Genomic DNA, 26,043 nt, shown 5'->3' with positions numbered 1-26,043 from the left:
GCCGTTTGTGTTGGACTTTTTTGAACATGGTGAAAGAGAAGTTGTTGAGACAGTTTGTCTTGTTATTTTTTCTTTGATTTCCTTGATGGAAGACCAGGTGTCCAGCCTGAACGAGAAAGGAGTCAAAGCTATAGTTTTGGGGCCAGAAAAATTCTGACACGGAAATTAAGGATGCTTTTGAAGGTAAATACAACCTTGTGTTTATAAAGTCGGTGCGCTTTCAAGTGGGTTTTGAGTACAGATCGCGGATTTAAAGCAGCTTCCTGGACTTTTGAAAACAAAAGCGGTAATGTACAGTATTACTTCGAAGTTTAATTCAAATTTTTGAATGACGACTAAAGGCACGGCCGATAAAAACTCAAGCTTTCGCTTTAGCGTGAAGAATTAATTTGATTAATTTGTTTTGCTTTTAGATAGTTTTTTTTTTGCCTCATCTTGAATGAAGTTTTATTGTTATTGAACTTCCTTTCATCTTTCTTCCATTTGGTTACCCTTCTTGTGAATTTTTTAGTTTTAAAGTTAACAGTATTTTTTCACCGTGGATTTCTGTATATTTAATGACGGCGACCTCCGCAGCCGTGTTTGTTTATTTTATTCGCTTCGTTCAAATACATTTTTTTTGGTTTTATTCGGCTACTATAAAACTCCTGAGAAAAGAACTAAGTGGGCCCTAATTTAGCACAGTTGAAATACGATTTATCTCAAAATAATTGGCTTGTGTCTGTCGTCTTCTTTATTTACAACTGTCATCTTTCTTTGACTGCGCTGCATTATTTGTCGCACGCGAGGAAATTACTATCCATCTCAGACGTCCGTGGACAAGGGCTTTTTTTCGGCCCGCTTCACGGACCGTTGGTTTTAGTTTGCGGTTCAAAAGTTCTGGTCACGTGACAATGTTTTTTGTGGCCCTGCGGTTTGCAAAACACTGATCACGTGATACCATTTTGGTTGTTCTCTCGAGCGGCCGCTAAAGAGAAAACTGCGAGTTGAAGAGGCTATTTGATTTTCACTACTTTTTTAAGTAGCTACTATATGTAGTTTACTGTTTGCAGAGCTGAGAAAAGACTGAAAGATACTAGTTAAAACCTTTGTATGCTCGTTTACGTTTACGCCTTGTCGCAAGTTGAAATGAAAATATCGCCTAGACTTTGCATTTCACGAAATCCTTACATCGGAAACTTCCATCGAAAATGTCATGAAAGTGTCCTTGTACGTCCTTATAAGCAGAACCTGAAAATGCCATTTTGCAACAAACTCAAAACTCGTGTCTGTTTATCTCATTTGATAAAGAGAGAATGATTAATGTTTTCATTAAGACAGTATTGCCTTGACTTTTCAATATTTCCAATGTTCACTTTTCACCCACATTTACTGCCAACTATTTCTTGGTGAACCAGAAACAAAAATGATAAATGTGTAAAACACATGACATCGTCCACCCTTGTCAAATGTAATAGCATGATCGTTTCAATTGTAATGCCTTCTTATCCAAATGTTACTTTGTTTCTTTGGTACCTTATTAGCGAACACTGAACTACTGCTCGTACAATTAATATGAAAATCAACCACGATATTCCCTAAACCAGATAATATTAAACATAATCCAGGAAATATTTTAATTCATTTGTTCAATTCACGAGTTTGCTCACAGAGCTCTGTGATTTTATTTGACTTCAGCAGTGCTTTTATGATTGCATGCTCGATTCCTTTATGAACTGTTTTATGCAATCTTGTATTTTGAGAGTGAAAAAATACTCAAGTAATGGTAATTTTGACAAGTAAATTAACCATAATTGAGGGATGTGAAAGTATAATAGCAGACTTTGCTGCATCAGTTAAATTATTTAGTGGTCATTTTTCTGTTGCAATATTATGACAAGAGCTTGTACCATATATGCTTAAATATGTTCCAAAATTCTTCCAAAACTAGTAATTTATTTTATCTAAGACTCTGTTTCTCATGTAGCTGCTACACAAATTTCCTAAACCATGAACATTTCTTTCAAACTTTTTAAAAACGGCTTGCTTAGTTTTCCATCTAGTCCTTATAAAAACAGAAAAGGGAATTTTAAACTGCTTTAAAAAAAAGCAGTATAAACATGTTAATAGAGTTGTACTTGGTTGTCCTATTAGTGAAGCAAAAAGCTGCCCATGATGAGAGCACGTGTGACTCTCTTCACACCCTGTTTCCAGAGCAGAAATAAGAAGATTGAAAATTAACTGAAGGCAACGATAGTTATGCTAAGAATCTGCGATGAATGAATGAATATATATATTAAACATGATGGAATTTAAGTTACAAGCATCATCATTACCAATAATTCTTAGCGCCAATATCCCTAATAAACGCTCGTGAAAAATACACAGAAAACTTCCTAAAGCTTTAAACCTAGCTACACAATGAATGTAATACAGTGACAAATGTTGCAAAGATATCAATTTATGCCTACTTTGATAATCCAGGTACGCCATGCATTCAGTGTGGTAAAATGTACAGCCGCCATTTTTTCCCACTGTGGATTTTGGCGCACTGTTACAGAAGCCATGACACCTTGTGTCCAAGAAGCCGCACTTGGGCTCCGCCACCAGTGAGCCAGCTCAACTTAAAGATTTAAGTAAATAATAATCGCATTCAATAAATATATTTTCAATGAAAATCTGCTTAACATTGAGAGTATGGTGCGTTCACGGTTTCCTACAGAAAATTTCAATGCACGTTTTAAATTATAACGTGAAAAACAAATATGTAATGACAAATTGATTAAAAAAAAAGTTGGAGAATCCGAATAACAGTCAATACTGACGATGAGTAATACAGCAATTTTGTGCAGGAAGTTCTGGCACACTACCTGCGTTTTATGAGCAGATAGATGAGGAAAAAAGAACTGCCAAAAAAAAAAAAAAAAAGACAAAAAGACAAAAAAAAATGTTATGTTGGGTAGCAAACGCATGCGAAGCGGGCGCTCTACCATTTGAGCTAATTCCCCATTGTACAGATGCCTTAACTATTGTGAGGCTATTTTGATAAACTGCTCACCAGTTTTCGTCAAGTGTTACCGAAAATGAAAGAGGAGATTTAAATACACCACATTTAAGAATTTAGAACATTTAAAAATACTTACTGCTATTTGTAAAATTTTCAAGAAAATAACTTGCCAATTAAAAAGTCATAGACAAGTAAAAACAAACGATATAATCTCCCGACGTTTCGGCGCCCTCATGACGCCATTATCAAGGGTACAAATGAGAATTAAATTAACAAATGCGAGTTCAAGAGTTATAATTAACTAATTAACATAGCGGAGGTGGCTACCCAAATACCACTGCGCGAAAAGCCAAATATTCGGGCTCGAATACGGATCGGCGCACGCCGCGTATGCCGCAATGTTCTGACGTATTCGATTACGGCTGACTCGAAATACACCTGGAATATTCTATAGGAATCCGGCCTGTTTTTCCGTATTCAAATTTAATACTCTTGAATGACTCGAAGTGTTCGATAAATCATACGGGCCACGTTTTGGTAGATTAATGTTGCATTAGATGTTCTTCGAAGATATAGCAATCATTTATGACTCGAACATTTTCGAATACTCTCAGTTGTTCGAGAGTTTGCGACTGGAACACGAGATGCACGACGCCACTTCTGACGTGAACGTATTCGAATATTAATGAACACGTCAAGTATGCTCTAATTTTCGAGAATCGCACGCTATGAATACGAAAGTTATGTCACATGTTTCACAGCCAAAGATGTCTCGCGTCCTCAAGAACGGATTTTGCTAAGAAGACGCACCATGAGCATAGGCGGCTGGGACAAATGAGAAGCACATCTTTGCACACTGACCTTTCCAAGGAACCTTTTGTCACTGGTCACAGTGCAACTCAGTCAGATTGTGGAGATGTTATGCAATCAGTAGTGGCAGGTCTTGATGATGAAAACTATGTACAGCAGTGACGATCGAGAGGAGCAAGAGCAGTCAGCTTTGTTTGATGAGGAGGATCAAGTGTTTTTCAGTGACACTGATGAGACAGAGAGTGCAGCTCCTTGTTTTAATGGTTGTGTTAATAATGATGAAGTAAGTGGTACAACTACATTTGCCATTGTCATATGGACATGTAAACCGAATTTGAATACGTAACGTGTACATGTAAGCATATTACGCATTGAAGCGGGTTTGTCGTTGAATTTTAGGCAAAAAATAAACAAATTTCAAAAGTCCTTAAAAACCAGATTCTTGTGGCCTTCACTTGTCATGTTTTGTTAAAAGCTGTTTACACTGTATTTCTATAGTGGCTGAATGTCTTTTTAGCTGACAGTGTAATAAAAAATTGACATTCACAACAGGTGAATTTGTAAGCCATGCTTATTTTATTCTTGTCTATCATTTTAGCTATTTACTTTAGCTGACAATATTTTGTAAATAAACCTCCTCAGGCAGGCTGCTGTGTATGCCTGTTATACATATAGTATGATATCATGATTATCTCAGAAGAACTGCTGTCGGGTCACTTTGACTATCTGTAATATACCTACATGTAGAAATATGGCATGTGCGTAAAAGATATTTCTCATTTTCACAATCATCCTAGCTTATAACTGTTTTTATTGTTATTATAGGTAAGTGATGAAAATTTAAGCGATGACAACAGAACTGGAGATGAAGGTTTTGAGTATGGTGAAGAAGACCAATCTGATGAAGCAAGTGACTCAGCTGGCCAGTATGGAGTGTCGTCTGAATCAAAAGTCCTTGTTTTGTTCCTTTTTCTATGGCAAACACTTTATAAAGTTTCTGATCATGGAATGCTAATTCTGTTGAAATTCTTAAGACTTTTTATCACAATGATTGGAAATGTGGCAAAGGTTGAGTCTGTTGTTAAATTTGCACAAAGTTTATCACAGACACTTTATATGGCCAAATCATACATTGGACTTGGACAAGATGAGTTTGAAAAATTTGTTGCCTGTCCTAAGTGCTGTACATTGTACAAAACTGAGGAATGTACTGTAAGGAAAACCAATGGGCGGGTTGTTTCAAAGAAATGTGACAATGTCCGATTTCCGAATCATCCCCAGAGAAACCAAAGGAAGCAGTGTGGTGCGCTTTTAATGAAACAAATGCGATCCAAGAATGGATCCACTTACCTCTATCCTAAGAGGTTGCACTGTTTTAAGAAATTGTCAGATTCATTGAGGGCACAGATTACAAGACCTGGCTTTCTTGAAAAATGTGAGTCTTGGAGGACAAGAGACCTCACAGGAAATTCAATGGGTGATGTATTTGAGGGAAGAGTTTGGAAAGATTTCTTGGATTCTAATGGAGATCCTTACTTCTCCACAGTAGGAAACCTAGGCATTATGCTCAATGTGGATTGGTTTCAGCCTTACAAGCACGCCAATCACAGTTGTGGAGTGATATATCTAGTGCTGATGAATCTTCCTCGGGAGGAGAGGTTTAAACCTGAAAATGTGATAATTGTCGGGATTATACCAGGCCCCAAAGAACCAAAGGGTGATATCAACTCATTTCTTAAGCCTCTTGTTGATGAACTTATAGACTTCTGGGATGGAGTAATCTTTGAGGATTCATGCCTTCCAGGAGGGATGTTAAAGCTTCGCGTTGCCCTCTTAGCACTGTGTTGTGATGTGCCAGCTGCTGCAAAATGTGGAGGTTTTGCAGGCCATTCAGCAGCAAAAGGTATGTATCATGATATCTTTCATTCATGATCAATCCCAAAGTTATTTCAAGTAATTAAAGGGCCTGTGTCATGATAATGTGCATACTTGACTTGTTTAACACTAAAAAGTTTTAAATGTGGCTAAATATGATTTAGGCAAAGGTAGACTCAAACCAATGCAGTCAGCAGTTTCCCCTTTTACAGTACATGACTTGCGGGGCACCCTTTGGAGATTTGCAGTGCTGTTGTGTCACATTGCATTGCACGTACTGTGCTGCCAGCTGATCGTTGCGGATCATTTGCTTTGTATTTTGGCGAGACGGTGCCAGTTAGCAGCTACTTTTGGGGGTGGTTCTCCCTTCCAGGGTTGCTATGGATACCTCCCCTTCCCCTTACGGCTTCTGCTCGCCGCTAACCTTTCAGGCACCAGTTCCCAAGCTCATCTATTTGTGATGAGTTTAACCAATGGCAATTGTACAACTAAGTACCAGGCGCCGTGCGGGATAATTTGTGGGTTTCTCATGCAGCTTTATAACAGTTAACTGTAAAACTGTAATTCTAGATTCGGTCTTTTTCTGCTCTGTTCCCAGGTTTTAATTGCTTGTACAGCAAGGAAATTGATTTCTCTCTACATCAAATTCAAATGGCAGAGTGTTTTACAGTCAAGACTGCTGTAAACAGTTGTTAAGATTTTTTTAAAATTATGGGTCCACGAGAGCCCATGGCCATATTGTTAAGGCCTGGGTGCTTGGTACAACTTCTTGTGCAACATTGCATGCAACAGGTTACAGCATGTCTGCCTTTGCAATATTGTGTGCAATGGTGCAGAGAACAAGTGTTCATATATATGGCAAGCACTCAAATTTTAAAGAATACGTGCAATAAAACTAAAACTCCACAACTCTTTTTTTGCGCCATTGTTGTTGTTCACTATCAGTAACCACATGTCCTCTTAGAAGGCTTTTGTTGAAACACCCACTGTAATTGGTTATGTTAAATACTGTTTTTCAGGTTGCAACAAGTGCTTCAAAACCTTTCCAAGGAGCTCTTTTGGAGCCAAACCTGATTTCTCAGGTTTTGACACAGAAACATGGGAAAGAAGGACAAATGAACTACACAGAGTACATGCTGAATCTGTACGATTTGCAAAGTGTCAATCTGAGATTAATTCCATGGTTCGCAACACTGGGGCAAAATACTCGGTGCTACTTCAATTGCCATACTATGATGCTGTGCGCTTTGTTATCATCGATCCAATGCACAACCTTTTCCTTGGATTGGCAAAATCAACATTAAAAGTCTGGAAAGAGAATGATTTGATAGGCGAGAAAGACTTTGAGTTGCTGCAGAGGAGAGTCAATGCTGTTGTACCACCCCCAGAAATTGGAAGAATCCCTTCAAAAATTGCCACAGGATTTAGTGGCTTTACAGCAGACCAGTGGAAGAACTGGGTATCTTACTATTCTGCATTTGCATTGAAAGGAATTTTACCTGAAGAACACTATGATGCATGGATGCATTTTGTCACTGCGTGCCGCTTAATTTGCTGTCAGTCAATTACAATGGAGCAGTGTTTAGAGGCAGAATCAAGAATTCTGAAGTTTTGTAAACTGTTTGAGCATCTATATGGTACTACAAAGTGCACTCCAAACATGCACTTGAGTTGTCATCTTGTAGAATGTATCAGAGACTGTGGACCAGTCTACTCATTCTGGTGTTTCTCCTTCGAGAGATACAATGGCATCTTGGGGTCGTACCACAAGAACAATCACAACATTGGTAAGTTATCACATTTTTGTATAGTTTGATATTATTCAAAGTCAAAACTGAAGCAAAAACTATACAAAAATAAATCTGCACTTAAAATTTACAAAACTGAAATCAGAATTCACATTAATCCTGGGTTAGCTAAACCGGGCTTTGAACAACCCTGCCCTGTATGAAAATAAAGTAAGCCCACCTGTTTACATGTATGTGCTTTTTTTAAACAGAGTTCTCAAAAACCTTTTTCATCAACCGTTTCAATTACAGTTAATTACACAGCCAACATTGAATTTTAATTTCAAATCATTTACCTTAATTTCTAGACTGTTCACAGATATATGTATCTCTTGTAGGTATTCAGCTGATGCTCAGATTTCTTCAGGATATTGAGTTACGCATGATGGACTTCCCCAATGAACATAAACAATTCCAGTGTTTGCTTTCTGCTACCACTACTCAAACTGGCACTCTTGGAGAAATGCTGAATGAAGAACAGAGTGGAACAATTGTTCCTTTGCCACCAGTCAAGAGGATTGCTTTAAATGATGATGATCATTCCAAACTTACAGAAATGTATAAAACTTTGCTTCCCAACTGTGAGGTAGTTTCTACTCAAAGACTCTGTGACCGCTTTTCAAGAGTTCAAATCAGTGGTGCAATACACAGATGTTCAAGGAATTATGGTGTTTTAGCTAAATGGTTTAACGGGGAGTGTAGGCCAGGAAAAGTTTGCAGATTCCTTACCAATGATGTGGTTGTAAAGCAAGGCCAAGGCAAAAGGCAGAAACTTACTTTTGTGCTCGCTGAGGTTGATTGGTTCAAGGCCCATCCTGAAAGGAACTGGTTTCCGGACCCCCTTGAAGTATGGTGTTCTGATTTTGAAAGTCATTCAGAAATGTCTTTCATTCCAGCACAAAGAATTCACAGTCAATGTTTGACAGTTCAGTACAAAGTTAAATTTAATTATGGAAGAGAAAAGGTTGTTGTTACCATTCCATTGATTGGAAGATATATCTTATGAACTTAACACACAAATTCAGGAACTTAATGTATTACAGTCAAAAATTGACTGGAGCAAATCCTGAAAGGAACTGAAATTATAATTATTGGGAGAATATCACAAAAAGCTAAGGTTAAGACTTTTCTTTTTAGGCAAGCTTTTTACATGTACTAATAGTTGTTGTTAGTTTTTAATCGTATTTAATATATATTCAGTTATACTGTTTATAATTTTATTGTGATGTCATATACAGGCAAAAACTAACGATAGACAAATCCGACGTTTCGGCGACATCTTGGCGCCATTGTCAAGGGAAACTAATTAAATATGCGATTTCAAGAGTTTACGAGCCGCAAGATTGCCCAGGAGTTCCCGACAAGCGAACCTAAGCCTCAGCTCATTGATCAACAGTGCGTTGTGTATAACTTCAAGTGTGACCAGTGCGATGCTGGTTATGTCGGTTACACCCGTGGCCATCTGTTCGGACGCGTTGATGGACATAGAAGCAAGACCTCGTCAGTACGCAATCACTATGATAATAGACACGCAGGCAGGATTCCGGATGACCTTCGCAATTGTTTTAGCGTGTTGAAAAAAATGCCACACCAAGTTTGATTGTCTCATTAATGAGATGTTACTCATTAAACAATTACGACCGTGTTTAAATGTACAATCAGACTCAGTTCGCGCTAAAGTCTTTGTCTAACTTATGCAAATTAGAAACTCTGAACTTTTAGTTACTCTTGAAATCGCATATTTAATTAGTTTCCCTTGACAATGGCGCCAAGATGTCGCCGAAACGTCGGATTTGTCTATCGTTAGTTTTTGCCTGTATATGTTTATCTAAATCATTGTTGATTATTGTGATGTCACAGACTGTTTAAAGCAGAGTACACTGTACATAAATGGACACATCAATTGATAAAATAAAGTTGCTCTTACATTGTATAATTATTCATTTCAGTGATTGTGTTTACCTTTTTAGTACATTACTTCTTTGTTATAACAATAATTACATGTGTGGTTCAGAATATTCAGTGAAGTTATGAGGATTGATAAATTTCTCAAAAGAGGGAAAGGTAAACTTGAAAAATTGAAACAATCCTTGTAAGTTCATTATGTCCTAACCTACGTGTACATGTAGTCCTCCTAACTGTCAGTTTCTAAATGCATTGATTAAATGAAAAGAATTATTTTGAACCAACTAAGCGTGAAGCGTGCTACTGGAACACGAGACTCATGCGAAGTATGAAACGTGTTCATGTTTGAATACTGAGGCATACGTGAGGTTTTAAGGTATTCTTAACGACACACTTCAAGTGTTCTGTGGTGTTCGACTGGAACACGAGACTCATGCGAAGTATGAAACGTGTTTACGTTTGAATACTGAGGCATACGTGAGGTTTTAAGGTATTCTTAACGACACACTTCAAGTGTTCTGTGGTGTTCGACTGGGACACGAGACTCATGCGAAGTATGAAACTTGTTCATGTTTGAATACTGAGGCATACGTGAGGTTTTAAGGTATTCTAAACGACACACTCCGAGTGTTCTGTGGTGTTCCACTGGGACACGAGACTCATGCGAAGTATGAAACGTGTTCAGGTTTGAATACTGAGGCATACGTGAGGTTTTAAGGTATTCTAAACGACACACTTCAAGTGTTCTGTGGTGTTCGACTGGAACACGAGACTCATGCGAAATATGAAACGTGTTCATGTTTGAATACTGAGGCATACGTGAGGTTTTATGGTATTCTAAACGACACACTTCAAGTGTTCTGTGGCGTTCGACTGGGACACGGGACTCATGCGAAGTATCAAACGTATTCGTGATCGAATACTGACGCCAACGTGAAGTACTGAGGACCCATACCAAAGCTTGTATATCCCCCAAACTGCGTTCAAACTGCCGAGTTTAACAAACTTTTTAATTCCTTTGGATTCCTAACAAAACCCACCCAAAAGAAAGAAAATTGTTCTGGTCAACGAACGAATACACGGTCGTGCTCCTGCCGTATGCCCATATTCGATAAGAATTTTCCAGGTCCACGTCACGGTTGTACACACCATGAATACTCTAGAATTCTATAGCTTTAGCGTCAAGATCACGTATTCGAGGATAAACGAATAAACTCGCAGATCGCACATACTTTGAATTCATAGTCTAAATTTTGCTTCTAGGAGAATGCTATGCAACCGAACTGTTACATTCTTTTATGAAGTTCTTTTTACAAAGGCTTCGCCATCATACTCTAGGAGTACGACAGATGTGTGGTATACTTTAACGAAAATCCTCGAACGATTATGAACGGAGCGTATTCCACCATATTCGACACGAATATTCAAGGTATACGTCACGTGATGTGTGCGGCTTGAATACTCTAGGATTCTCTTGCGTCACAATCACATATTCGAGTCTAGAATACTCTAGAATATTTTGGCTTTCACGCAGTGCAGACCATTTACTTTTGCTTCGGTGAGCCTATTTCGGAGAGCCAAAACACACAGTTCGGAACGCGCGCGAGGAAGAAAATAACCCTGACTTGATCTTTTCACCCAAACCAAGCGTTGTTCTTTTTCGCTCGTTTCTGATACAATGAAGCTGCTCACGGCAGTGTTCAATGAAAGGCCCCCACTGATATATTTATAAACTTGATTTTGAGGCTATATATAGTGTGTGGAATTAATTTTTATTGAAAAGCTACAACTATCAGACAAATTTTAATTTGCATATTTGAATATCTGTTAAAGATATTAAAGTATCTCATAGAAAGAATAATCTGCCGGCCACCGCCCAATGGACTATCAAAATAACTGACACCACTAAGCGTTTGCTATATCTCACCGGACCCAACTTATGGTCAATTTCTTGTACAAAGGCAGAATAACTTAATAAAAGACGGCACTGAGGTCAATGTGTCTGGTCCGTTAGCTCAGGTCGTATGTTTGGCCCTCACACGGACCAATATTTCTTTTAACTAAGTCAACTGGAAAATACTATCTTAAGATGTTTATCTGATTTATCTGATTTCTCTTTTCCTAATTCTTGACCTTTATTTCAATTAAAAACCTGTTTTTATAGATTTTTTTTGATCGCTACAAAACAAAAGGACTAGATCAAATTTACCTTTGTCTATAATTTTACTACATGTGGCTAAAAACCCGGGGAGGGGGGTACTTTAGAAATTTCTGGGTGGGGATGTTGCGCTGGGACCCCGTTAATAATATCCAGTAGTGTTTTATGATAGTCATCTTTTGGACGCTGTTGAGGCTGAGTTGCAAAAGTCTAAACTTGCCGATTTCAATTTTTTTATATTTTTGAGTGGCAATTCCTGGTTTCCTTACTTTAGATAAAATCTTCAACCAACTGGTCAGTTTCTCGACAAATGATACTCTATTCTAGACCCAAACGTTCTGGTTTATATACACTATGCTAGAGTAAACTGCTTGAAAACCATACCCTTTACTGCGGCACTTACCTATATAGCCATATATATGGCAGTATTCCCCCCTTCCCGGGGGCTGGAAAGTACCAGTTTGAAAAATACTGATGCCAACAGAAACACTTGATTAAGCCATATTCTGATGTAAAGAGGCTTCATTGTGGTCAGTTACAATTGTTTGTACAAAAATAAAAGAAATTTGTTTTAAAGGGGGAAGGTAATTCACTGTTTCATATGGCATTTGTGACATCACATAAGCCATTGTAGCTTGTTTCATTTTGATGTCGTGTTCATCAATAAAAGAGTATTCAAAGGGCCCCTCCGGGAGTCGAGCCCGGGACCTATCGCACCCTAACCGAGAATCATGCCACTAGACCAAGAGGCCAAACGTGGTTGAATATTTATTTGAGAAAGGTCTTAACCTATTTCTCTCTATTGAACTGGTACTATATAACACCAGTTATTCGTTGGCTTATTGGCTCAGGCAGTTGCTATCCAAATTCCCTGGTTTTTCGCTTTTCATGTCATTCGAGCAAGATACAATAATGTAGCAAAAACCTTACGCAAGTTAAAATTTCATCCAAACAATTCAACTTGATGAAAATCGTACAAATTCCCTCCATGGAAGTCTCCGTGGCGCAATCGGTTAGCGCGTTCGGCTGTTAACCGAAAGGTTGGTGGTTCAAGCCCACCCGGGGACGATTCTTTCTGTTTTCATAATTGATTTCTATATAGTTAGCGTCAAGAGTCCATCCTGTTAGCGTAATTTTTAGTTGTATTGCATGTTAGTACGTCTTCTCAAACAAACAGCCACTGCGCGGATGTGATGTGAATAAACCTTTATTATCGTGATCGTTATCATTATTGGTTTTTTGACGGTTAAAGGAAATTTGGCCGTAAGTGTTCATAAAATGGTACAAATTTGTCCATATTTGAATAATCCAATTAGTACTATAATTTGTGCATTCAATACTGGGTCTTTACTCTTGAAATCTTTGTCTTATTAACGTAATTACATCACCTTTATTACAACCGCCGGCATTAATCGCCTGCTCCCGTGACTAGAAGTTGAAGGACTTGAACATAAGCATACTTTTTGTGATATATTAAAACGTTGCTTTATAAACAGCATACCTTGCCCCTAGACAATCGTTTAGTTCTTAATTAAGGATATCTGAGACATTTGACGGCTAATATTGGCTTGCTCATTTGACGGTTGACGGTAAAAATATTGCGGTTTAGACGGTTAACGGTTTATGTTTTGACCATTTGACGGTTAACTCCGTTGAGATCCTCTGCCCAACGCTAAAACAAGGATAGCGTTTGTTTTTGTGTTAAATGTCAATTTCAACTTTTGTATTCTCCTACGACAAACCCATCGTTTTAAACTTTTCTATTCTTTTTGCTGTGTTCCAAGGTATTTTAAATGGAGTAATTAATCAATTTCTTTTATACGTTTTGCTAATAAAATTTGGCGAAAAAGAGAGATGATGACATTGACTAATCCATTCCAAGCAATCCATAACCTTAACCCCTATTATCGTATAGCATGATGAGAACATCTTTGAGGGTGAAGAGTATTTTGGCAGGTTGCTTAAACATTTCGCCGGTATCAGGAGAGGATGAAGAGTGAGCCACGTCATGTATCAAGTGCGCGCGCTAAGTACTAAAATGAACAATGATAGGGCAGATTGCCACTGCTATAGCTTTGCTTGGATTTAACGAGCTTGGTGACCCCTACTTTTCTTTCCAGAAACAGATTTTATTTACAATTATCTCCACATTGTCCAAAAATAAACAGAAAATCAAGGTAGGAAGTTAAAGAAAACAAACAAACAAAAAAAGATATTTGCTATCAATAAAGACAGAAAGTTAAAAAAAAAAAGGTAGGAAGCCGGCAGTTAAAAAAAAATTCAACATTTCTCTCCACGGGACATCGAATCCTGCCATCTTGTGGCTACAAGGCGCGTGAACCTATAGTCGCTAAATGCGAACTTGTTCTTTAAGGAACCTCACCAGTTGACTAAGTTCACTTAGTAGGCCCACTTAAACAGTATTTGGCAGAGAAAAGTTCACTTCAAACTTGGAATTAATACTATGCTTTTCCATGTTGAGATTAGTGTAAATGTTGTTGCACAATGTGTAAACTCATCTGAGAACAGTTGCAGGGCCCCAATGAAGAACACCTTTGATGAAGTATGCGCCCTGCTAAACATTTATTATTATGATTAATGTTCTGTGTAGTCTTGTAGTTACCAGTCCAACTCCGCTGATTAATTTTCCGCGTCCCGTCAATAAAGTAAGATCAGGAGCTCATGACCCGGAGCGTCCATCTCCCATACCAACCCTAGGATTCAACCCTTTCTGGTATCTTTTTATTTTTAGAATTTGAGCTCTGGAAGTTTTCGCACCCCGCCTTTCAAACGCCCAATCAAAGCCCAGGTGGTCCTTGAGGGACCCCTAAGAGGTACCAATTCTAAAACAACACATGATCTCCTGTCATAATTTTTTGAGCTCAATACGCTAAAATGAACCACGAAAGCTCCCGCTGTGGACGTTTTGAGGTACTTGAAGACCCTAAGAAGTATTGAGCTATCTTAGTGCCGAATTACCAAGCGTGAAAGTGGACATGTGATCAACATAGTACTACATGTATTAACAATGTTTTTTTAAATTTTTTTTTTTAGTTTTATTTTTAAAAAGTAAACAAATAAACAACAATACACGAGGTTATCTAATGTAGGGCACCGTACCTCAGTTGGTTAAAGCGCCTGTCTAGTAAACAGGAGGTCATGGGTTCAAATTCCATCGGTGCCTTACAGATGTTGGACGTTTTAATTTGTTATTACTTTTGAAAATTGCTCAACGAAGCTTCACATATTGCACCCCTTTGAATTTTTTTGGTTGTGTTATCCGATGGATTTACTTTTAAGATCTACGCAAGAGTCGAGTGAAAAATTTCAAGAATTATATGGAACGTAAGTTGCGAATAAATGACCATTATAATATAGATAGGATCCTGCGCACTCTCTGATTGGTCGAAAACCCATATTTTATCAGAGTACAAAGCGCTTTTGAAACATTACTTTAATGTAAATAAACGCCCTGGATTACATTTGTCGCGTTAGTTCAACGACATTTCTTTGTTCGACTTTTCTCGTTTGATGAATTTATATCGGGGCAGGCATTCTTAAGCTCTTCTGCTTTTGACTGCATTTCTTGTCATCGATTAATAGCTTATTACACGTTTGCAGGTCTTTAGGGCGTGAAAAGAGTCAAGGTCTTTATATCAGCCTATAAACGTTTCAGTCTATTTTCGTCAGCCTTTGTCGTTGTTATTTGCGTTTCTCAAGCAAGCGAGACGTTTTGAATTTCCGAGTTATGGCGGTGCGTGACATAGACCTACGAACGCGTTTGTCGAAAAACATATACTTATGTCGTGATTTTTAGCCTAATCAGCTGTTAAAGTACTAGGAAAAGAGCTTATGTAAATGCTTGTTTGTTCAGTACAGATAATCAGTCGCCTAGATAGCCAAAGTAAGCTCCAGATGTTTACACTATTTTCCGGACGCAATGTTGGCGTACCGCGGAGGTACTGGTCTCTGTAAATTTGTGCAAAATATTTCGACGAATATCTGAGCTTGGGAAAACGCACAGACTTAAAAATGAGCGAAGTGTCATCTTTAATAATCTCCTATAACATGACAATTTCTTGATTTAATCCACTAAATGGTTGTCGAATAAATTTTTTATTGCGTCAGGATTGCGTGACAGTGCAAGCCAAGAATTGTTTTGCTGGGGTCAAAATACATGCACATTAGTTTCTTTCATCTTAAATGTACAATGATTCGCTACATGGGTTTCACTCTTGTAAAGACATAACTCTCATACAAGAAAATAACGAGAGAATATCGTTTAGTTCGAGATTTTATCTTAATTATACTTTACGAAGTTTCTCAGAGCGTTTTACTTAGGTGTACTCGAACAGATACATTCGTAAACAAATTCTCTAACCTTTCTGCTCTTGTTGCTCAGAAGTTCTTGAGTTCGTGCTGGATTCTACTTGGATCACGATCATACGATGACGCTTTTGAAGATGCTTTTTATCAAGCTGAAGAGTTGATAGCCCCGGTTGATGGCTCCTTTGGTATAACATGATTCTTGATAAATTCACTCAAAATGTTCGCTCGTAAATTGATCTGTCGTAAGTCTTGCAGACCAACCCGTTGCGAAAACGCTTAAAAAGTCCTTTAGTGTTGGTCTACCGCGAACGTTGTGTTCGTTTGTATGTGATTTCATCGCCCTAGAAATCAAGGAATCCGTGCTAACTTTTCACGACGGCAACTTCTGTAAATTCCATGTGCTGTACGCATGCAGGGGTGACGCATGCGCGTTAGAGATCAGACGGCGATTTGTGACTGAACGAGGAAAAACAAGAAGATCTGTTAGATCTTATAACCGCGCTTTTAAAGTTTAACTGTTCGCTTAGCACTACCGTCGGAACGCAGTGGACATTCTTACTGTAGACATCACATCACTTGATCAACACAAACTGTATTATTGCACCATCAGTGGTAGCCGTTGAAAAATCTCCGATGACGTAATGGTCTTAATCAAGAACTTTTTTCGGGATATGTGTGGGCATGAACGATATGAACGACACAATAATAACACTATTAACAACAGCTTTCTTTTCTTAAAAGTCATGATTAAATTTAATTGGTGTTTTCCACGAGTAAAGGGCTAGCAAAGTAGTCACACAATTCATATGAAAAAAAAACCCTATCCCGACCGATGTATCGATTTTGGTCACTCCAGTGACCACAGATTGAAAACGTGACAGAAAATTGGCGTTACTTTCGATTCTAACCAAATTTGTCATATCCCCCCCTCGGGAGAAGTTTGTTAAGTTAGCTAATTTAGTATGCAAGCCACCGTAATGGCGGTCGCCCTCGGCGAAATGTTTATTTGCTCAAAATTGGGGCAAAATCTTTCGGAGATGGAAATCAGGACATTTGTAAGGATACAGAAAGTAATTTGGGACCAGTTGCTGGCTTCTAAGGCTGAGTTTATCCAGAAGTAAACTGTATTTTCGTTTTCGTATCGAAAGCCACGCCATGAAATATTATCGGCTTGTTCTGCTGTCTTGTTCTGTTTTTTCTCTTGGTCTTTTTTGTAGTCCGCCGAGGCCAGTCTTTCGTCTAAATCAGTTGAAAAAGGTTCGAAAAAGATGTTCCTATTCACGTTTAAACTCTCAGGCGATTATTCTGGATTTTTTTGGCCGAAACGTCGGCTTTGTTATGTTCGTGTGTGTATGTGGTTGCTTGGGCGACCGTGGCTTCCTTTGTTAGGTCAAGTCTGGGGAGTGAGGTCACAAAAAAATTCCAATTAATTCTGGTTTTGTTCGATTTCGCTGAAATTTTAACACGATAAAGCTGGATTGTTAAGGAATAGATTTACCGCCTGCCGATGAGTGATAGCTATTAACGCTTAAGTGATATATCGCTTCGAAATCAGGGTTTTCAAGAGGTTTTTTGCAACGTGTGGGTTCGGCGTGATTTTGTAACCGGAGGTTTTTGTTGACCCCGAAGGAAAAAATATCCGGAAAAGGTCATTTCATCGATGATTCAAACGAATATCAATACGTATACGTTCCGAGCGAAATTTCTGCTGAAAAAATATAATTTTTGACGAGCGCTAGGTTTTTAATTTTTTTCCCGCGAAAGTCAGTATCGGAGATGAGATGTATTAATGTTCCAACAGCTTTTGGCGAGTAAACATCACAGGTTGCGTGACTCAAAATTTGGCCGAGTGGAAGCTTGGGTCTGGTCGCCTACAAATCGAAAAAAAAACCCAAAAAAACACGGGTAAACCATGAACCGCGCTCGGCCCATGGCCGCGCGGTTAAAAAAAAAAAAAAAAACGGAGCCGAAATTTAAACCCAGGCCTCACTGCCTGGATAATGACCAACGGGAAAGTAAGTTCAAGCAAAACCTCTGGTGGGACTCCAAGTGTTGTACCAGGGCCAAGTAAACCTTTAACAGAAAATTTTAACCAGTCGAAACCCGTCAAATCTTTGGCACAGTTCAAAGCAGCTAAGGGAAAACAGTGGGCATCCAGGGTTGAGGATGCTAAGAAAAAGGAAGCTGAAACAACCAAAGAACAAGATGTCCTCATTAAGAGGCCCTGTGCCTAAGAAACGACTGATGATTTCCGGCTAAAAAATAAAAGCGGCCGATTTTTATCTCCCAAGTAGAGGTTACCGAATACTATTTAAAAATGAATTTCTTTTGTTTCAGTTTCGCTTTAAACCAAAAATATCGAGCCGCAAACTTTTTCCGTCTGATAGCAGCAAAATCAGACCGAAAATAAGGCCCTGCAAAAAACTGTTCGGAAATTACTTTTGCAACGCAAAATAATGAGAAAACTACACAGTGTTGAAGAAAAAAGGCCTTTTAATGCAATATCATTCGATAAACATAAAAAAACTGCCGAAACGATTAAAAAATAAAGTTTCAAATATTGCATACTAAATTAGATGGAACGTTGGAGCTGATTTTAAAATAATTATTTCTCAAAAGTTCAACGCTTTTGAAAGCAGTCACAGTGATGAATCAGACATTGGAGGGATATACATCACGTTTCTGTAAAAACATTTTTCGGCCAAAGTATATTGACCTTATACAAAGCGTTCAAAGTTACCGTGTTTACCGTTATCATGCTATTTCGGCGAAACACTTCTCTTTTGCCAATACGGCCGTGGATAGCGTGTTAAACGCCACTTTAAACCTTGCTAGGCATTCCAAGACCATCCTAAGTAGAAGGACGTAGAATTAAAAGAGAAAGGAAGATGAAAAATACGCAGAAAAAGAAAATAACTCGAAATTACCATCTGCTAACGAAAGTTGAATCTGGAAGATGTCGTCGCGTGACAGCGGTTTGCTGGAATGGAAGGAAAAGTTGTGTGCACTAAAACCACTAAGAGGAAAAAATTTAGTTTTGAGAGTATCAAACACAGCTAAGTATTCATTGCTGCGTGAAAAGGCTGAAGAAAAATGGAGTTTTCACATTAATTTGTACGATGATGAACTTTCCTATGAACTGTTATATGAAGATGGACAGAAAGTTTCTTTTTTTTACCTGGTTCCACTGAATTATTTTCTTTGCAAAGATATCAAGAGAAAGTGGGGAAGGATTTTAACAAAATAAACCTTTTCCTTTGTTCTAGTAATGACTATCATCGAGCAGTTGACAAAACTGAAGGCACTGACAGTGATGATTCTGAAGAAGTTGTGACAAAAAAAGTTAAATTCTCGTTGCATTCGCCACCAGCTACGGAAAATAGTGTTTTAGAGCATGACCAAGGTTCCGGTAAATTTGACAGTGAAATGGATGGTAAACATGACAATAATCGAAAAGGTGACAGGGCAGTCAAGCTTCAAATCGAACAAGATGAGCAACTTGCCAAAGAGTTACAGAATCAAGTCAATGAAGAAAATTTTCTGGATTACTCAAGCTCTGCGGATCACCCAAGCTCTTTAAATGACCTAAGCTCTGTGGAAAACCCAAGCTCGCTAACTGACCTAAGCTCTGTGGAAAACCCAAGCACTCTAAATGACACAGGCTCTGTGGTTAAAGCTGTGTAAGATAGAGTTAATTCTTCTAAACAGCTTCTTTTGGTGGTAAGACGAGGAGCACCCTTCTTTAGGCTACTAGCTCTGTGGCAACGAGAAGTAAACAGAAGTAGTGCTGAATATGTTCTGAGAGTTTGTTACCATGGAGAAGAAGGAATCGACAGTGGAGCTATGGGAAAAGAATTTTTGACACAAATGATTCAGGTAATTGGCAACACAATGTTTCCCGAAAGGGGTCCAATAAATTCCACCTATCACATTCAAATGAAAATGGAAATTTTAGAGCTTGTGGTCAAATTGCCGCTATTAGTTTAGCCCAGGGGGGACGCGCCATGCTTCCTTGAAAAATGTGTCTACAATTTACTTGTCAATCCTAACGTTTATGCCAAGAACCCCAGTCCAGAAACCCATCTTACGGCAGCTGACCAGTCAGTTATAAATCAAATTAGTGAGATGTGACACCTCATCAAGAAATGATAATTGAGCGTGGATACACTGGAAACATGAATCAGGAACATGTCGACGACATAGTTCAGTCCATTGTCATCAGTATTGTTACCAGGCAAGTTGTGATTATCAAGGAATTCATGGAGGCCTTCAGTTGTATGGTCTGGCAAAGATTGTTCTTTCTAACCCAGAAGTGTGCAAGACCCTGTTTGTAAAAGCAGCTGGTGCACAAGACCAAGTCGATGCAAACTACCTATTCTCATTGGTGCAGCCTACCTACTCCGCACCAGGAAGTTCATGAAGACAAGTTGAGGAAAGCATCACGGACCACGTCCAGGACTTTCTCATTAGCCTTGAAGATGAGCAAAATATCACATTACCAGTAACTTGGAATTATGAAGTTCTGAAAGAGAGTGACCAGCATCCAACCCAGCCTATGGAAAAGTTTGAAACTCCTGAACTGAAACCTTCAGGCATCATGGGATGGCTTACTGGACAGAAACATCGACCTCTTAATTATGAAGAATTGGTCATAACTGCAAGTTTTGATCATGATTGCTTTGCTAACAATCCTAATCATAAGATTTGTTTCCCCAATGTTAGAGCTTGCTCGAGAGAAATAACTTTTCCCAGCGCTCACATGAGTACTTACGACGAATTTCGCCATGTTTTTATGATAGCTTATTGCAAAGGGCAAGCATTTGGTAGGCCATAGATATAGTGTAGAGTGCACACACAGATGCCTCTCAGTGTTTATGGTACACATGTAAGACTTGTATCATCTGATAAACCAAAACCTTAAGCCCATACTTTTTGTGACATTGTTTTACTTCATAGATGGCAGATAATTAAGCCCAGCAACAAGCAGCTGACTGTTTTAAATAAGGTTCAGTAGTATCAGTTCATATTTTAACATTGTTTCACATTTAGAAGTTTCATATTTTGTAAGCCAATTTGCTTTTTGTTTCTTTGATATTTAATGCTATGAAGTTGTTGGCTGGCATTTGTTCTACAGTTTTATGAAACATCAATTTGGGATCTTCCTTGGATACTTAATTTACTTTCCACACCTATGTGCATGTACTTGTACTGTTTAAAGTGAGGTTTCATAGAAAGTCTTGTTAACTGAATATTGGAGTAGTATCGTTTGTCCATAAGATTTCTGCTGTAAATGTTCTTAGGGAGAATACATCTACAGCCTCTCAGTTGTGGTATCTTTTTGTAAGTTGTTGAGTATTTGGATAAAGAGGCCTTGAGGAATACCGTTTTGTTTAGCCTTATCATGTAGATAAACCATACAAAAACCTATAAAATTTAGTTGCCTTTTAAACAATTTTCGAATTGTTCTATTTCGTATAACTTCATCAAAAATATGAAATGACCTTATTAAAGTTACCCTTTATATTGCTGTAACAAGGCATCCACTAGTAAGTTGTTTCCTCCCCCAGAACTCATTCTCGAAGACTGGAAGAGATAAAATCACCAGCTGATTCATTTTGCCACTAGGGGATGTGAAGTGGGTTACCAATAGTGTTATACATGTGGCCACAATATGTTTTCTCACCGACTACGAGCTTTCAGTTGATAATGGAATCAGCCCAAACTACAAGCTGTTCACTACATAAGACATGAATAATAATGCTGAGTGCTTCATATCCTGTGCTCTGTTTGCTGGGCAACAAAATAACCACAAATCCTCAACCTCAGTCATTGAATTTCTAGCTATCTGATTGCCTCTCAAACCTCAGTTATTTATATGGAAAATAGCTGGCTATGTTTTTTTTAAAATTTCCATAGCTTGCCTCTCCGTCACTTTTCGCTGGTTCGCGAAGCGAATTGTCATCGGCTGCTCTCTGGAAACGACACATTTAGTACTTGTACGGAAGGCTCGCTCTGACCATCTAACAGGTAGAATGCGGTCGAGGTCTTCGGCTGTAACGTTGAATCTGCTTCTTCCTTGACCAAATGAGTAGAATGCCGATAACTTTCCGATAGGTCGAGAGGTTTTCGTTAAGCTTCGGCAAAAGTCCCTCAGCGCTACTAATAACAAAAGGACTATTGTGATATACTTAATCCGTGATGTTGGGTCGGAACAATAGACCATTTCTTGATACGGTTTACAAAATATAACTCGGTCATCAAATAGAAAAGCATATAAATTTTACCGAAAAGCACAAAGCTCAATAACAAACAGTTACTCTTGGATACCTTTAAATGTTACAAAAAAGGGAACATTTTTCACAGCATTAACAAGACGTTTACGCAAAGATCTGAAAACCAACAAATGTGTCCAGAAAATTCAGTAACCCTTTTTACACCCTAACGGGAGCTTGTGGAATAATTGTTAAGTAAACAAGCCATGGGCTAGTGTAATACTGGCTTCAAGCAAGGGGGCCTAGCCCCTAAAAAACGACCATGAGGTTTGAGTTTATCATAGCCATCCGTATGCCAACAAAAGTTTGGACCTGGGTTGACATAGGTTCGCCTTTGCAGTCGATGTGTACGTCTCAACTCACAACCATCCGCATCCATCTCTCTTAGCAATATTTCAACCGAATGTCTTGGAATGGTGAAACCCTCGCGACGCAATGTGTGCCAAACGCTTCTATAACCAGATAAACAACCAGGCCTATCAAGCTCCTGCTGTATTCTCGCTCTAACCTCTGTTTCATCAAAATGGGCACCCCTACGACGCAGACCAAGGGACTTGTATCTGTTCATCGTATTCGTATCCTTGCCTGAAATAATATTTATCAAAAGCTTCTCTTTATCGAGCCCTTTGCCACAAAAGGAGCAGTAATTGTCATCAGGGAAAATAGTTTCAAAACAAAACTCACAGGTAAGAGGTAAGTTCCCCGACGCATAGCCCGCCATATTGCGTTGCTGCGCAAGTGGGCTCAGCTGCTGACCAATCTGTGATTCGTTCGGTGTACAACTTTCAATTTCGTGTAAAAATTTGAATTTGGTGTGAAGATTCCAATCCGGTGTGAATATTTTGGATTTGGTATGAAGCTTAAAATCAAATGGTGAGATTTTAATTCGTTGTGAATATTTTAAATTTAGTGTGAGTGATTTGAATTCGGTGTGAGTGATTTCAATTTGGTGTGAGTGATTTAAAGTTGGTGTGCACTTGTGGGCCACCGTAAATTTCTGTTTGTCAGTATGTTTAAGGAGTACTTCAAGCTTTTTGAATGAAGAACAATGTTTATTGAACAAATAATTACCAATAAATTCTGATCTATGTTTCTTGTGAATGTAAATGCTTATGTAAATGCTTGTTTGTTCAGTACAGATAATCAGTCGCCTAGATAGCCAAAGTAAGCTCCAGATGTTTACACTATTTTCCGGCCGCAATGTTGGCGTACTGCGGAGGTACTCGTCTCTATAAATTTGTGCAAAATATTTCGACGAATATCTGAGCTTGGGAAAACGCACAGAATTAGAAATTAACGAAGTGTCATCTTTATTAATCTGCTATAACATCACAATTTCTTGATTTAATCCACAAAATGGTTGTCGAATAAATTTTTTATTGCGTCAGGATTGCGTGACAGTGCAAGCCAAGAATTGTTTTGCTGGGGTCAACCTACATGTACATTAGTTTCTTTCATCTTAAATGTACAATAATTCGCTACATGGGTTTCACTCTTGTAAAGACACATAGCTCTGTTACAAGAAAATAACGAGAAAATATCGTTTAGTTCGAGATTTTATCTTTATTATACTTAACAAGTTTCTCGGCGCGTTTTACTTAGGTGTACTGTACGGGTCCGCAAATGATCCCAGGACCGCAAATGATCCCTGACCGCAAATGATTCCGGACCGGAAATGATCCCCGATAGGGAGCGCAAATGATCCCGACTAAAAAATAAAGAAAGGAATGGATGGTGGGATGGTGTGGATAGGGAATTGACGTACGTGAATATCGATGTTTTTATTAAAGCCATCTTATAATCATAATGGCTTACAACTTACTCTTTTTTTTTCATACTTTCGACTAAATTTTGTTGCTAATATCATGGGTGACAAATCACTCCTTAATTTTGGCGCGAAATTTCAGCGTTAATTCATAATTTCACATGTGAAATTACAAAATTGCTATGGCAACATCTCTTGTATCTCGATCAGTGCCAAGATGGCGTCGAGATTTAACACCGTGACCATTGAAGAATTTACGGAATTAAAAAAAGTCGACTAAAACTTAAATACGCGAAAGAGCACAATTAACTGGGTGAGGGTTTTTGAGAACCGGTGTGACGAAAATAGCCTTGAGAGAAACCTGGAGATGATTGTTCCTGAACAGTTGGATGAAGTACTCGAGCGATTTTACGCCTTCGTGTGTAAACAAGACGGAAGCGATTACGAACCTGGATCTCTAAAACTGATTATCGAACCACTCAGTTCGGAAAACGGTTGTCAGAAAGCTGAAGGCCAAGGGAGTTCCAAAATGCGAAATAATAGCAATAACTGTTCATCGACAAGAACAAAGCGTTGAAGCCTACGACTCCCGGAACGAAGAAGAGCTGCGACAGCTGTCTAACATCATTGATGGCAAAGAAATCCACTTCAACCAGACAACCAGTCGAGTTCCCCTTCAGCCGCTAATCCAGTCCACTGCAGCGGTGAGCAGTGGCCACGTCTACAATTTCCACAACTCACGGTAATGTGGTGATAAACCAAGGACATGCCGGACAGGCTAACGTTTTGTGCACAACAAGCCGTTATTTATTATTTGTCCGCAACCATGCTCCTTGCCAGCTCTGAAGGTTTTTCAACTTTGTGCATTTTCGCTCGACTTTCATTTAGGCAAGTTTTCTTAGACCATAAAGTAAATTTTTAGTGATAATTTCGCATCAAAACAAACTGTCAAAACTTTGTATGGCCTCGTGCAAAACTTTAGTTTCAGCTCATTTCAACGGTCGCTGTTGTCATTTCATTCATTTGTTCATGACGAATTAAAGCCACTCATTTAAGAAAAACTTGACAGTTGCCTAAATTTTGAAACATTATGAACAAACACGAAGAATTCGAAAGGTATTTTTTGAGAAGAAACTCAGAAAATTACGAACTTTAGCAATAATGTATGCTTTAAATGAAAACTATATTGTTCTTAATGTTCTCGGTTTTCGATAGAATAAACCAGTAAAAAAGGTTACGGTTGTGAGAGTAATTTGTCACCCACGATATTAAAAGGTAATCAAATGGTTTTCTCGTGAAATTAGGAAATAATTTCACTTGCGTTTTGTCAAAATTCTGATAATTTCCCGAGCCTAAAGGCTCGGGAAATTATTAGGATTTTGACAAAACGCAAGTGAAATTATGTCCTAATTTCACGAGAAAACCATTTGATTACACATACTAACTACGATGTTATGAACATCATCACTCAATCATCAAAACACGACTTGGCTTACATTTCTTTACAATTGTCAGTAAAATTATGATTATATCTTCCTTTGTTAAACCTTGATATTTCGGTGTTATAGTTAAATCACATTTTATCGGCCATTGACGCCACTCGTCTAAAGTTTTAAACTAAAATCTAACCATGAAGCAACTATTACAGAAGACGCTGTCGCCTGAGTAGACGTACAAGCCAACAACGCTTCATCACTCTGTAAAACACCTAGTGTGTAGCACTGGAAATTTGAACAAATTTATTTTGTAATTTTTCCTTGGTCGTATATTGGCTTTAATTTTTCGGAAATGACTACTTGAGTATTCTAAGAAGCCAAAATTCCAAGCTATAGTTATGAAGTTCAGCTTCATGACCGAGCAAGGCCAAGGCTTCCTCTTCGTTTTGACAATTAGCTGCTTGATAAATTTTTGATGCTATCGCCACCGGGTTTTCGAGAATTTTTACAAGTATGTGTTTTTCTAAGACTTCTAATTCAATAGGTCGTCTTCACATGATGGGCTTTTATCCTCATCAAGCATAAGACGCGGTATATTTATATTTGTTTACAATTAGCGTGCTTCGTTTGGAAACCAGAGCATTTTGAATTTCAGGGTTATGGAGGTTGCGTGACACAAGGCTACGATTGAGTTTGTTGAAAAATATATACTTATCTCAT

The 26,043-nt window shown here is 38.4% G+C and overlaps 2 protein-coding genes and 1 non-coding gene across 3 annotated transcripts; 2 read left to right on the top strand and 1 right to left on the bottom strand.

Moving 5' to 3' along the window:
* The first annotated feature begins 3,944 nt into the window (after positions 1 to 3,944).
* Positions 3,945 to 8,686, top strand: LOC149103035 (uncharacterized). Its single transcript, XM_089274154.1, has 4 exons — positions 3,945 to 4,079; positions 4,622 to 5,699; positions 6,691 to 7,458; positions 7,797 to 8,686. Exons 1-4 carry the CDS (start codon positions 3,945 to 3,947, stop codon positions 8,462 to 8,464), a joined length of 2,649 nt encoding a protein of 882 aa, XP_089130280.1. The 3' UTR covers positions 8,465 to 8,686.
* A 3,829-nt stretch (positions 8,687 to 12,515) lies between these two features.
* Trnan-guu (transfer RNA asparagine (anticodon GUU)) lies at positions 12,516 to 12,589 on the top strand. The gene has a single exon. It is a non-coding gene; the product is annotated as a tRNA-Asn (tRNA).
* Positions 12,590 to 22,153: 9,564 nt separating this feature from the next.
* Positions 22,154 to 22,843, bottom strand: LOC149103033 (uncharacterized). Its single transcript, XM_089272910.1, has one exon. The coding sequence runs from the start codon at positions 22,841 to 22,843 to the stop codon at positions 22,334 to 22,336; it is 510 nt and encodes a 169-aa protein (XP_089129036.1). The 3' UTR covers positions 22,154 to 22,333.
* Between the last annotated feature and the right edge of the window lie 3,200 nt (positions 22,844 to 26,043).

Source organism: Orbicella faveolata, unplaced genomic scaffold (genome assembly GCF_042242905.1).
Source record: "Orbicella faveolata isolate gen_17 unplaced genomic scaffold, um_ofav_v1 contig_35, whole genome shotgun sequence".
NCBI classification, from domain to species: domain Eukaryota; kingdom Metazoa; phylum Cnidaria; class Anthozoa; order Scleractinia; family Merulinidae; genus Orbicella; species Orbicella faveolata.
The sequence above is the reverse complement of the archived record's forward strand: the minus strand, read 5'-3'. Positions and strand labels throughout refer to the sequence as shown.

Bases quoted from the DNA above. Each gene is read 5' to 3' on its own strand.
- LOC149103033 (XM_089272910.1), bottom strand. From the start codon at position 22,843: ATGGCGGGCTATGCGTCGGGGAACTTACCTCTTACCTGTGAGTTTTGT.
- LOC149103035 (XM_089274154.1), top strand. From the start codon at position 3,945: ATGTACAGCAGTGACGATCGAGAGGAGCAAGAGCAGTCAGCTTTGTTT. The intron at 5,700-6,690 runs GTATGTATCATG...ACTGTTTTTCAG, and splicing joins AGGCCATTCAGCAGCAAAAG to GTTGCAACAAGTGCTTCAAA. The intron at 7,459-7,796 runs GTAAGTTATCAC...TATCTCTTGTAG, and splicing joins CAAGAACAATCACAACATTG to GTATTCAGCTGATGCTCAGA.